The 14,463-nt window shown below is 35.6% G+C and overlaps 1 protein-coding gene across 1 annotated transcript in view; it reads left to right on the top strand.

The window, feature by feature from the left end:
* DTNBP1 (dystrobrevin binding protein 1) overlaps positions 1-14,463 on the top strand; it is a 105,270-nt gene that overhangs the window by 2,456 nt on the left and 88,351 nt on the right. The window contains exon 2 of the mRNA XM_008064425.2: positions 11,868-12,000. Within this exon, the coding sequence (XP_008062616.1) occupies positions 11,889-12,000 (112 nt within the window). The 5' untranslated portion in view covers positions 11,868-11,888. The remainder of the gene's footprint in view (positions 1-11,867; positions 12,001-14,463) is intronic.

Here is a 14,463-nt window from a genome sequence, read left to right as displayed (position 1 = left end):
AGAGTGGAGTGCAGTGGCCGCTCCCGGCCACCATAGCCTCGACCTGCTGGGCTCCTGCGATCCTTCCGCCTCAGCCTTCCAAGTAGCTGGAACTACAGGCATGTGCTATCATGCCTGGCTAGTTTTTTTGATTTATTGTAGAGATGAGGTCTCGCCAAGTTGCCCAGGCAGGTCTCAAACCTGTGGGCTCAGGCAATCCACTCACCTCAGCTTCCCAAGGCGTGGGATTACAGGCTGAGCCACCAAGCCTGGCTCAGAGGATTTAACAGACAAGGAATAGTTATAAAAGGTATTTATGTGGAACTGGGTGAGATTGCTAATAATTGGAATAATTTTGATCTGTAAAATTGCAGTTTCATATGGATTAGTCTGACATATCCAGTAAACATTTTAGAGAGAATGAGGAAGAGACAATGTGGGAAAAGAAAAATGGCTGAGAACTTTCTATAAATGAGATATATGAAGTCCTTAGATCAAGAAAGTACAAGTAAGCAAGAATTAGTCACACACAGATGCCTGATATTTAAACTATAGAACAGTAAAGGAAAGGAGAAGGTCTTAAAACAACTAGAGAGAAAAGACAGATCACTTATAAATGAATGAGTTCCACAGCAGACTTCTCAAACTGCTGTCAAGAATTAGGGTAGTAGAAAGACATTTTTAACTAAAAACAGAGGGTTGGGTTTTTTTGTTTTTGTTTTGTCAACAATTCTCTAGTAAAGAATTTCTAAAGAATGTAATTCAGAAAAAAAGAAAAATGATTTTGGAAGATAGCTCTGAGATGTAGGAAGGAATAGTGAACAGAGAAAATGGTAAACATAGATAAACATAAACAGTGGCCATATATAACAGGTATCTAATTGTGTGACTAAACACAGCAGAATAATAATACTGGATAACAAAACATGTAAGCTGAAAGGCAGACTATCAGTTCAAGCATTCCAAGTCCTTTGTATTATTTGGGGGGAGTATAGAGATATTAGTTAACCTCACTTTTAAAGTTAAATATGGAGGGCAGAATTCTAGTGTAACCACTAAAGAATAGAATGAATGTGTTTATCTTCTAAACCAATAGGAAGAAAACCAAGAACAATAAGAAAGAATTCATTCAATGCAAAAGATGACTAGAAACCAGGGGGAGAAGGATAACAAGTAGAATAAACAGAATAAGATAGTAAAAATAAATCTGAATATATCAGTAATCGCAGTCTTCATAAATAGACTAATGTAGCCTGTTAAAGGGCATACTATTGAGAGACCAGGATAAATAATCTAGCTTATAAGCTATTTATAAGATACAAACCTATAATATTAGGACACAGAAAGCTTGAATATGCGAGCATACCTCAGAAATATTGCAGGTTTGGTTCAGACCAGTGCAATAAAGTGAGTATTGCAATGAAACAAGTGACACAAATTTTTTGATTTCCTAGCATATAAAAAGTTATGTTTTCACCATACTGTAGTTTAAGTGCATCCAAAAAAGTCTTAACTTAAAAATACCTTATTGCCAAAAAAAATTGCTAGCAATCAGCTGAGCCTTAAGTGAATTGCAATCTTTTTGTTGGTGGAGAATTTTTTCTTGATGTTGATGGCTGCTGACTGATTAGGATGGTGGTTGCTAAGAGTTGGGTTGGTTGTGACAATTTCTTAAAATAAGACAGCAGTGAAATTTGCCACATCAGTGTATTCTTCTTTTCATGAAAGATTTATCTGTAGCATGTGATGCTTCTTGATAGCATTTTACTCATAGTACAACTTTTCAAAATTAGTGTCAATCAACACCTCATCTGTTCAAGTTGAATCATGAGATTGCAACAATTCAGTCACATCTTTCCGTTTGTAATTCTACTTCTCTTGTTACTTCCACCCCATCTGTAGTTACTTCTTACACTGAAGTCTTGAGCCCCTCAAAGTCATCTATGAGGGTTGAAATTACTTTCCTCCAAATTCCTGTTAATGTTGATACTTTGACCTCCTCTCATAGAATCATGAATGTTCTTAATGGCATCGAGAATGGTGAACCCTTTCCAAAAGGTTTCTGTTTATTTTGCCCAGATCTATCAAAGGAATCACGATCTATGGCAGCTATAGTCTTACAAAATGTATTTTTTAAATAATAAGACCTGAAAGGCAAAATGACTCCTTAATCCATGGGCTACAGAATAAATGTTGCGTTAGCCGGCATGAAAACAACATGAATCTTTTTGTATATCTCCATCAGAGCGTTCCAGTGACCAGGTGCATTGTCAATGAGCAATACTACTTTGAAAGAAATCTTTACTTCTGAGCAGTAAGCCTCAATAGTGGGATTAAAATATCCAGTAAACCATGCTGTAAACAGAAGTGGTGTTACCCAGGCTTTATTGTTACATTTATAGAGCACAGGCAGAGTAGATTTTGTGTAATTTTTAAGGGTCCCAGAATTATCAGAATGGTAAGTGAACACTGGCTTCACCTTAAAGTCACCAGCTGCATTAGCCCCTAAAAAGAGTCAGCCTGTCCTTTGAAGCTTTGAAGCCAGGCATTGACTTCTCTCTAGCTATTCAAGTCCTAGATGACATCTTCTACCAATATGAGACTGTTTAGTATACATGAAAATCTGTTCTTTAGCATAGCCATCTTCATCAGTGATCTTAGCTAGATATTCTGGATAACTTGCTGTAACTCCTCCATCAGCACTTCCTACTTCACCTTGTACTTTTATGTGATGGAGATGGTTCCTTTCCTTAAACTACGTGAACCTACTTCTGGTAGCATCAGACTTTCCTTCTGCAGCTTCCTCACCTCTTTCAGCCTTCATAGAATTAAAAAAAGTGAGGGACTTGCTCTGGATTAGGATTTGGTTTAAGGGAATGCTGTGACTATTTCATCTTCTGTTTAGACCACTAAAACTTACTCCATACCAGCAATAAGACTTTTCACTTTCTTATTGTTCGTGTGTTCACTGGAGTGGCATTTTAAATTTCCTTCAAGAACCCTTCCTTTGCATTCCCAACTTGGTTAACTGTTTGCCACAAGAGGTCTAACTTTCAGCCTATCTTGGCTTTTGACATGCCTTCCTCACGGAGCTTAACAATTTCTAGGTTTTGACTTCAAGTGATTTCCTTTCACTTGAACACAGAACCCATTGTAGGGTTATTAATTGACCTAATTTCAATATTATTGTATCTCAGGGAGATGGGAGACCCAAGGACGAGTAGGGAGAAGGGGAAATAGCTGGCTGTTGGAGCAGTTGGAATATACACACTTAGCAATTAATTTCGCAGTCTTATATGGGTACAGTTTATGGCACCTCAAATCAATTACAATAGTAATATCAAAGATCAGAAATCACAGATCAGCATAAAAGATATAATAATAATGAAAAAGTTTTTAAAATTTTGAGAATTACCAAAATGGCACAGACACAAAGTGAGCACGTGTTGCTGGCAAAATGATAGACTTACTTAATGCAGGGTTGCCACAACCTTCAATTTGTTAAAAAAAAAAAAAAATCTATTATCTGCAAAGCACAATAAAATGAAGTGCAGTAAATGGAGGTACATCTGTAATTGAAGGTAAAAACATATACTAGATAAGTGCTAACCAAAAGAAAGCTGATGTGTTAATATTGATGAAACAGATTTTTTTTAAAAAATGAGTACGAGGATCATTATATAATAGGATTCAATTCCCTAAGGGGGAAGAAAGTCTAAACTTGTGTGTACCTAATAAATGTCTTCGAATATATAAAGCACAAATAGAATTACAAGGAAAAAATAGATAAATCTACAATCAAAATGGGAGAACTTTAATACATTCCTTTTAAGTGATAGGAAAAAAATAACAGAAAAAAATAAGTGTGACTATAGATGATTTAACAAATGTGATTAACAAATTTGACGTGATAGACAAATACAGAATACTACCCCAACAGGAACAGAATACAAAATTTTTTTTTTTAAGTTGGAATCTCACTCTGCGCCCAAGGTAGAGTACAGTGGCATGCTTAAGGCCACCGCATCCTCAACCTGCTGGGCTCAGGAAATCCTTCCACTTCAACTTTCCAAGTAGCTGGAACTCCAGGCACATACCACCATGCCCAACTAAATTTTTTTTATTTATTGTAGAGACAAGATCTCACTAAGTTGCTCAGGCTGGTATCTGAACCCCTGGGCTCAGGCAGTCCTCTCGCCTCAGCCTCTCAAGTTGCTGGTATTACAGGTGTGAGCCATTACACCCAGCCTAGAATACAATTTTTTTAAAGCATAGCTGGAACATTCATAAAAATTGACCATGATACTCGGCCACAAAACAAGTCTCAGCAAGTTTTATATAAATGAAGTTATATGGAAGAATCTCTCATGCCAGTGCAAATACAGCTGAAAGTCAACATAGGAAAACAGTTGTGAAAACTTCATATGTTTGGAAATTTAAAATACATATTATGAATAATATGTGGTTCAAGGAAGAAAAATAGAAATTTAAAAATAGAAGTGAATGATCATTACTACATATAAACATGTAAAATTTGTAAAAGTCTACCTGCAGGGAAATTTTATTAAGAAAAAAAGACTGAAAATCAGTGAGCGAATGTAACTTAAAAATTTGGAAAGAGAAGATGATAAACCCGGAAGAAAGAATGAAACAGGTAATAAAGATAAGAGAATGAAATGAAATAGAATACAAATATATAATAGAAGTTAAATAAAGGCAAAAGTTCTTGGAAAAAAATTAATGAAGTACATTGGTTAATAATTAAATAGTTCATAAGTCACTGGTGATATTAATCAAGAAAAAATATACAACTATTCTTAAAAATTAAAGGGGGCTGGACTTGGTGGCTCAGCCTACAATCCCAGCACTTTGGGAGACTGAGGCGAGTGGATTGCCTGAGCCAGCGGGTTCGAGACCACCCTGAGCAACTTGACAGACTTCATCTCTACAATAAATTTAAAAAATTAGCCAAGCATGGTAGCTATGGAACTGTAGTTCTAGCTACTTGGAAGACTGAAGTGGAAGGATCACCAGAGCCCAGCAGGTCGACACTGGGGTGGCCATGAGCATGCCATTGTACTCCAGCCTGGGCGATGGAGTGAAACTTCAACTCAAAAAAAAAAAAGAGGGGAGAGGGATATAGTTGCAGTTATAATAGATGGAAGTAAAAAGATAAGGAATTTATGAACAAATGTGAAAATTTGGCCAGGTACACACCTGGATTCCCAGCTACTTGGGAGTCTGAGGCCAGAGGATCACTGGAGCCCAGGAGTTCTGGGCTGTAGTGCGCTATGCTGGTCAGATGTCTGCACTAAGTTCAGAATCAATATAGGGACCTTCCAAGAGCAGGGGAATACCAGATTGCCTAAGGGGAGTGAATCAGTCAGGTCAGCAATGAAGCAGGTCAAAACTCTCATGCTGATTAGTAATGGGATCCTGTCTGTGAATGACTATTGCACTCCACCCTGGGCAACAGAACAAGACCCTGTTTCCTAAAAAGAAGAAAATCTGAAAACTTGGATAAAATAGCAAAATTGTAGAAATTGTTACCAAAAGAATCCTAAAGCAATAAAAATCACACAGTCTTATAGTCATTATAGAAATTGTATTTGTGATTATACATCTTCCCTCTGAAAAAGCACCACATCTAGAGTTTTACAGGAGAATTCTATCAGACTTTCAGGAAATCAACCATTTCAGTGTTATGCAAACTCTTATAGTGAATGAAAAAAAAAAAGAGGTAACTGTGCCTAGCTCATTTTATTAAGGCTAGGAAAGCTTTGATACTGAAACCTAGTGAGGGAAGAGGATGGAAAAGTGAAACTGGTGTTGATGAATACAAATACAAAAATTAGAATAAAGACATCATCTCCTGCTTAACATCAATAGTCCATTTGTGACTATAACATGTTCTATGTAAACATTCTAGCCAGTAACCTATTTTCCATGCTTTCAATTGGAAAAGTTACAGTATGTTACATGTCAACCCAAAACCCTCAACCAACTTCCTTCAGTATATTTAAAACAGAAAAACACCTGTTCATAGGTTTAGAATATAAAACCTTTAGGATATAAAATCCTTAAAACATCATTTTCTGATTACCAAACTTTTGCTGTTATGGTTAATAAACAGCTGCTATGTGTGCAGTAACTTGACTCCTCAACACTGGCAACATGTAAGCCATGCTTATTCTCTATTGATGTATGCTTTTCATACTGCCTCAGAACTCTGATGTTCTAACAGTTGTACTTGAAATGCAACTTGAAAGATGAATAGTAAACTTTACTTCTTTCTACTTTCTTTTTTTTTTTTTTTTTTGAGTTGGAGTCTCACTCTGTTGCTCAGACTGGAGTGCAGTGGCCGCTCCTGGCCACCACAGCCTCGACCTGCTGGGCTCCAGCGATCCTTCCACCTCAGCCTTCCGAGTAGCCGGAATTACAGGCGTGCACTACCACGCCCGGCTGATTTTTTATTGTAGAGATGAGGTCTCTCCCAAAGGCGTGGGATTACAGGCTGAGCCACCGAGCCCGGCTTCTTTCTACTTTCTTAAAAAAAGAAATGCAACTTGAGAATACTCTTACACACTTTTAAAAAGTGTATATCATGCTTAAATATAAAGTTTTCCTATATAAATATTAGCTGAGATGTTCTATTGATGTTTAAATGTTCTGTGACTATTGGATAATAAAAGACATTCTACCTGGGAGACATCCTTCATTGAATAGCTGTGTTGGCATACCAAAGTTAGCAGTGTATAAAAAACAAAATACACCAGTTGATTCCAGGATTAAAAGTTTGATTTGACATTAGAAAATCTTTTGCATGCAATTGACTGTGTTAAGTATTAAGAAAGAAAATGACCATCAGATGCAGAAAATACATTCAATAAAATTAAATACCTATTCAGGATAAAAAGTTTTAGCAAATTTTTAGTAGAAAGCAGCTTCTTTGTCCTAATATCTACAAAACGTGCTGCATTTGATTTGCGGTATTTTGACCCCATGTTTAGCCATCCTCCTAAATCCTCTTATAGCTTGTCTTGTGTAGATGATAGGTTTGTTTCTTCCCTTCCAATTCATATAACTTTTATTTCTTCATGTCTTTCTTATGTTGTGTAGAATCTCCAGTAAGATGTTGAATAAAAGTAATTAAAGATCTTGACTCAAATTTTGGCTTCATCAGACTTAAATGTAAAAAGGAAAATTTTTTACATGTTATATTTTAAAGAAAATAGTAGAAGAGAATATGTTTAAGACCTTATAGTGGGAATGATTTCTTAAATAAAGCATAAGAAGCACCAACCATAAATAAAAATGTTGATAATTTGTGGTAAAACTCAAACAACTCTACGAAAAATCAAGCAAGTCCCAAGACAGAGGACAAGTATTCAGAAAATATGAACAACCCTACAAACAAATAAAAAGAGGACTAAAGTAGCCCAGTAGAAAAGTGAGCAAAAGATGTCACCAGACATTTTACAGAAAAGTAATCATGAATAGTCAATAAACATGAAAACATGTTCAACCTTGCTTACTAATCAAGGAAATGCAAATTGAAACCCCAAATTTCCACTCAGTAGATCATCAAAAATTTAAGAGCTTTTGATTTTCTCTGCAGACTCTGGTCATTATTTGCAGATGATAGTTTTATTTCTTTCCTTGGAAGAAATGTGATGAGAAACAAATAGAACTTAAGAATATAAATTGATTGGAACAATCACATGAGAAGAAATGAGTTGGCATAAAGTTGAAGTTGCACACAACTTTTAAGCACAGTTCTGGTCCCAGGGATTTTTCCAGAGCATTACATCTAGGCTGCAGGGGACAAGGAGGGGTCTAGTTAGGCCAGGTCCTGGGAGGTGAAGAGATGGATATCTTAGACATCTGTAATTCATTTATGAAACTCTTCTACCAGGAGATTTGTACCAGAATGTTTGTAGCAAGCTTTGTTTAATCTTTAGACAGTCCCAGAGTCCATCTGGAGGAAAAAGTATGGTATTAGTTGTAAAATCAAATGCCATACAGCAGTGAAAATTAGTGAACCACTACACCTACATGTATCAACGTGGATGAATCCCATAATGTTAAATGAAGACTGTGTTCTATAGAGGAGCTTTGACAGACGTCATTATTTTCATTCTAAAAAGCATTTGATAATAATACTTATAGGAGAAAGAATTTCCTATAAGATCTGTTATTGGATTTATGCTATTTTGGAATCTTAAATTTTTGTATAGTTGAGCACTTGGTTATTTTCAAACCCATATCTGATCAAAAGTACCTCTGTTGCTTTCCCAAAGTATAGTAGCCAGCTTTTAAAATGAAAATTCATTTTAACATCTTCTGTGATATATTGTTGAAACATTAAATATTTAAATGTATGTCCTTAATATGCATAGAATTAAACTTATCATGTGTTTATTTTGTCAGACCTGCTCATGTGTCTTTGGTGGCTTTTAACCAAACAGCATAACTTCCTGGGGCAAATAAGGTCAATTTGTTCTTGTTTAACAAATTATTTTATACTCATCTGTCCTAAAGCTCATTCTTAGCATATAGTCTTAGAATTCTGAGCAATAACTTATTTTTAAAAATTAGCTATGTTCAGTGGTAACTTTGTGGCACTCTTTTTCTTAATAGGGCTTTCAATTGTTTTTCCTTCCTTAACAATGTATAAATGAGTACCATGAATAGTTGATACGTAGTGACTTAGAGGTTTAAATGCTGAGGACAGTTTTCCAAAGTTAGATTTCCACTGTTCTGCCTGTCTTTCCTATTATTGTGAAATATTGGCTTGTCTTCAAATTGAACTCCCAAGGTTCATGGTTTTGTTTAACAGTTTGGTATTGAGCCAGTTGGATTGGACTGTTGTACTCTTTGTGTTCAGGGTGGATTTCCTTTGCCTATAGTGGAAAGTGAACTGAACTGGGTGTTGACAAACCTGGTTTCTACTTCTCGTGGCACTAATACCTCCTGATCTTGGGCAAATAACTTGGTCTCTCTGAGTTTCCTAATCTGTAAAATGGTTTATCACCACTTATTCTACTTATCAAAGTTGTTTGGAAACAAAATAAAATGATGTGTCCCTCATAACTGAATTGTTAAGTTTTATACTAAGTAAGATCCTATTATTATCCATTTTGGAAACCATTGGCATTTCCTGCTTTTTCTTTCTTCTCCTAACCTCAGTGTCAACCAGAAGGAATTTTGGAATGAAGCACTGTGGGTTTATCTTGCTCTTCAAACTTGATTTCCTGGTGGCAAATCTGGGTTTATTCATTATTTACTTAGAGGTGGAAAAAAATTGGACTTCTGGAGAGAGCTTATTTTTTTTATCATTAAGTAAAAAACTACATATGATAAAATTAATAGGTAACAGTGTAGTTTTTTAGAACCCTTTCTTTTGCTAGATTTTCACTTTTCTTCCTTCTGTCATATACCCTTATAACACAATCCCTAGTATGTTGATTAAGGGCATAGACTTGTCAAATTCCCTGGGATGGAATCTAGGTTCGCTGGGGTCCTTGGAGTAGCAACTTAACTTCATTATGCCTCAGTTGTTTTTTTTATCTGTAAAATGGAGATAGTAATATTGCTTGGTTTACAGTTGCTGCATGGTTTGGATTAGGTAGTATGTGTAAATTGCTTAGCTCAGGGCCTGGTACATAGAAAATGTTCAAAATGTTTTAGTATTCTTGTATAATTATTGATAATGATTTCTGAGAATCCATTAACCTTCCATGATATTTTAGTGCTCTCTGATATTCTTCTTACATAAGCTTATATTCTTTATTCTGAATATAATTGCAATTTTGCTGAAGGTGTGAACTAAACAGTAGTGAAATTTTAATATTTATCATTTATTTTTGTTGAGTTGGAGTCTCACTCTGTTGTCTAGGCTGTAGTGGAGTGGCATGCTCATGGCCATCCCAGCGTCGACCTGCTGGGCTGCAGCGATCCTTCTGCCTCAGCCTTCAAGTAGCTGGAACTACAGGCGTGCACTACCATGCCCGGCTAATTTTTATTTATTTATTTATTGTAGAGATGAGGTCTTGCCAAGTTGCCTGGGCTGGTCTTGAACCTGTGGGCTCAGGCAATCCACTAACCTTGGCCTTCCAAAGTACTGGGATTACAGTCTGAGCCACGGAGCCTGGCCAAATTTTAATATTTAAATGTTATACTTTAATTTTCAGTAAACAATGGCTACTATCTAAAAGTTGTTCTCGATTTTTCAAATTACTAACCAAGATAGTCCAGTTTTATAAGAATTTTTTTTTCTTTTTTAGAGTTTAAAATCTGAAGCTAAGAGAATTTAAAAGACCTACCACCAAAATATAAATACCAAGAGAGCAGGATTTTCTTTTCTGCTTTGTTTGCCATTACAGCTTCAGTGTTCAAAATAGTGCTTAGCAAATAGTGGGTGGTCAGTAGAAGTTTGTTAAATATTATGAATGAATTTTATGAACGTAGAATCTTATTTCAAACTTTGGTTTCCTTGTTGCATTATAGCTATTACGTTGGCACTGTTCAGTATTTTTAAGCTACTTCTAGAGATCTTTACAAAGACCAGTTGGCAATAGACATTTTTAAGTACACAAAATTAATGAGAAATGCAGTTTGTTTAAGTTTTGATATCACCTCCCCAGCTCAGCTGAGGCTTGACCTGAGAGATGATGTGATTATTTCTTTAGTGTGGGCTGAAAGCAATAGGGAGATGTAGTGTAGCTTAGTTCCTTTATTTCAAATGTGAATTTCTACTATATTAAAATGTAGAGAAAAAAACCAATCTAGTGCCACATACAAGTAATTGTGTATCTTACTTTGACATATTCATTCTTCTAAAGTTCTATCTTATTTTGGTGGGATTTAGTAAGAATCAATTGTATTCAGATTCTAACCTGAAGAACCTTAATCTTGGGATGTGTAAATTTTATTTTTTTAACAATTTATCTGTGAACTCAGTGATTTTACATATAAAATTCAAATGCATCTTCTGTTATATAATGAATTTTGTCACCCTTGTTTTTATAATGCAGAGTATGGGTATTTTTCACAATTCTTGTTTATTGATGGTGATGTTTTCAAAGGCTGAACTTCTTCCCTTGGTCCTTTTAAATCTTATTTTAGGACTTTTTCTCTCCCACTAAGACCAAAAAAAGTTGTCTGGGAGAAACTGATGTATATCATTTTCTTTATAGTCTTTAGGAAGGAAGTTAGAATTATCTTAGGCTAGTCTAGAATCTTGCAACCTTACTATTAGGATCCCTTTACATTTGCTGAATTTCTTCCTTATTATCTTATACTCTCTCTTCTTTTTCTGGGATTGATCAGTTTCCTGAATATTCCTTCATATGCAAGTACCATTTACCTTACTTTATGCAGTAAGTGTTCCTATTTAAATATACATTGAATCCTGGTATATTCTAAATGCATTCGGGAACTTTTCTGTTAAAAGAGTTCCTTTTGTAAAGAAATAATTACCCGTGAATTATGTTTTGGGTTTGTTTTTTTGTTTATTTTCTTTTTGGTTGTTAGGGCTAGTTTTTTGTTTTATTTGTTTCTAGATTTGGATTTTCAAATACATGGTTTACTTGAAAACAGGGTATACTTAGAAGTGATTTCTAAGGTCATTTTTGAACTTTCTCCTCTCTGGGCTAAGATGCACTGATAGAAGCTGTAATTTGAGGTTTCCTGCACTGAATATTAAGTTGGTTCTTTTCTAAAAAAAAAAAACAACAACAACAACAACTCAATCTCCTTGAGAATGTTCTGTCATCTGCACTCAGTGGAGGGATTGTTAAAGAGAACATTAAATCTCATTATGTTAACTATACTTTCTTTGTGCCTAAAATATGGTTTCTTTTTACGCCTCCTCCTGTATGCTGCAGCTGGTGGACAGCGAGGTAATAATGCTTTCCACTCACTGGGAGAAGAAGAAGACAAGCCTCATCGAGCTACAGGAGCAGCTCCAGCAGCTCCCAGCCTTAGTAGCAGATTTGGAATCCATGACAGCAAATCTGAGTAAGTCTCATGTTTGTATCTGTACATTATTTTTAGAATGAAAGCACTTTGGACTGGATTTAGCATAACTTTAAAGCTTTTTAAGAATACACTGAATTCTTGATTAACAGGATTTTTTGGAAAATCGTGATTTCTAATTAATTGAGGATTAGACAGAAAATGATTTAAAATGTAAAAATTGTTCCTAAAATATACCACTTACTGATTCTACCTCAGATCAGCTCAGGACACATAATTATAATTTTGTTGATTCTTAAAGTGACTCAGCGCTGTCTTTGTGACATTAGGTCTCTTCAAAAGTATAAATGTAGAAAATAAAAGGGATTAGATGACTTTGTCCTAACTGATGGAGGTGATCCAGAAATTGTAGCTTTTAAAATATAGGTCTGTTAAAGCTTCATGTCTAGTAATATTTTTTTTCTTCTCAAACTAATAAGAGATAACAGACAACTAGTTGAACAATGGTACTTGTGCTGAGCGTAGTGTCGTACTCCTGCAGTCCCAGCTACTCGGGAGGCTGAGGTGGGAGGTTCACTTGAGCCTTCCCGAGAAGGCTTGTCATCTTAAAAAGAAATGGTAAAGATGTGCTGGGAACTCTCAGATCTGGGTTTGGATCCCGGTTTCGCAACTTCCTGTGAGACCTGTGCAACTTTCTTATCTGTGCCAAGCGTTTGTTACCTCCTGTGCACAATGAGGGTGTGAGGAACTGGAGAATTCAATGAATATAACAGTGCCTGGTACATGTTGGGCATCTGCCATGCACCAGACACTGTTTTGGGGCCTTGGGCATTCAGCAGTGAACAAGGCTAGGGATGTGCCACCAAGATGCTGGTATTCTAGTGGGCATCTCTCCAGCCTTTGCAAATTTGCAAAACCATTGTTCTGCGACATAGGGGATTGGATGGACATGATGCAATTTAGCTTGTGTCACATAACTGTTTAGAATGCAAAACCACGGCATGAAATGTCGTGAGATTAATATTCTGTATATTGAAGATAGTGTGTAAGAATACAGTGAAATATTTTCATCCAGATTCTATACATTTTGATTCTGTAAAAAAAACCCACAGTGTGCATTTTGTCATAAAACTAGGAAAATGTGTGTGAAAAAAGAATATACTGAATTCTCCTGAATTCCACTAGAGGGTGGTCTAATACTATTACTTTATTGAAGTTTAAAATGTCAAAAAGCTTGACTTTGAATTTTGTCTATTACTTGTTGTATATGACCTATTTTAAAAAACTGTTACCTTCATCTAGAACAGAAGATGCTGTTAATTCACGGATAACAAAGTGATGTCAGAATGGCAGCTATATAATACTGAGTTTGTTTCTCTTTTGATCTGATCTAGCCTGATTGTCTTGCTTTCTTCTGTACAGAGAGGGCATCTAACTGGGGGCTCTCATAAATGTTAGTGTTTCATGAACCGTATTACCGTATTGTTTCAGTTACTTTCTGAGATTAGATCCTTCAAGAGGCACATTCATTGTCTTTAGCCACCTTTTGGTTTACTACATAGATCTCATTTGTTCCCTAATGACTATTGCAAGTCAATGCACCTCTTAAAGTTTCCTTATTACCATACCATTATTACCTTATTACTTCAGTACATAACAGTGTAATGTAAGCATTTGAAGAGTCTTATGGTCTTTTAGTACCTGGCCTCTGTAATCTATAGGTTTGCAGCCAAAGAGAATTTCTTTGTTCTGTGAGGCTAATTATTTTGTTAGAAAAGAACTCATTAAGTGTGAAATAATTAATTTTAGTATGCTGCTTCCTTCTTCATATATCAGTGATTATACTACAGATAATATGTATTTGAAACAAATGGCACAAAGAAAAATTCCAAACACAATTGCTCTTCCTCTGGGACAGTCTTCTCACAAAGATTTGTGAAGCTTTTTCCTGCACAGCTGTCAAGCATTCCCAAATGGCTTATCACAGTAAAATTCCACCTATCTATTCCACTGATCACTAAATGAGACATATGCTGTTGTTATAGTGAGCAAAATGGTGAGACTTGAGCTTCTTGTAAAGGTATATTTGTGTCCATGGAGGCCTACTAGTATTTTATGTGAATACATTCCTACTTGGTTGACAAATTTACTCATATATACAACCTGTTTTATAACAGGAAATGAGCAGGCAGTGACAGGGAAATTAACTTTCTGCTAACTTAAATATAAAATATTTAGAATGCATGTCATATGTGTGCTTATAATTATTATTTAAAGAGTTCTTCTAAAACTTTAAAAATACATTTTATATTTAGACTACATATCATATATGTGCTTATAATTATTATTTAAAGAGTTTTTAATATTAAAAGGAAAGAAAGCCGGGCTTGGTGGCTCAGCCTGTAATCCCGCGCCTTTGGGAGGCTGAGGTGAGTGGATTGCTTAAGCCCGCGAGTTTGAGACCCGCCTGGGCAGCGAGACCTCATCTCTACAATAAATCAAAAA

The sequence above is a fragment of the Carlito syrichta genome, unplaced genomic scaffold, assembly GCF_000164805.1.
Source record: "Carlito syrichta isolate Samal-C Ts95f unplaced genomic scaffold, Tarsius_syrichta-2.0.1 Scaffold307336, whole genome shotgun sequence".
In the NCBI taxonomy this organism is placed as follows: domain Eukaryota; kingdom Metazoa; phylum Chordata; class Mammalia; order Primates; family Tarsiidae; genus Carlito; species Carlito syrichta.
Note: the sequence above shows the minus strand (reverse complement) of the source record. Positions and strands in the feature narration are given on the sequence as shown.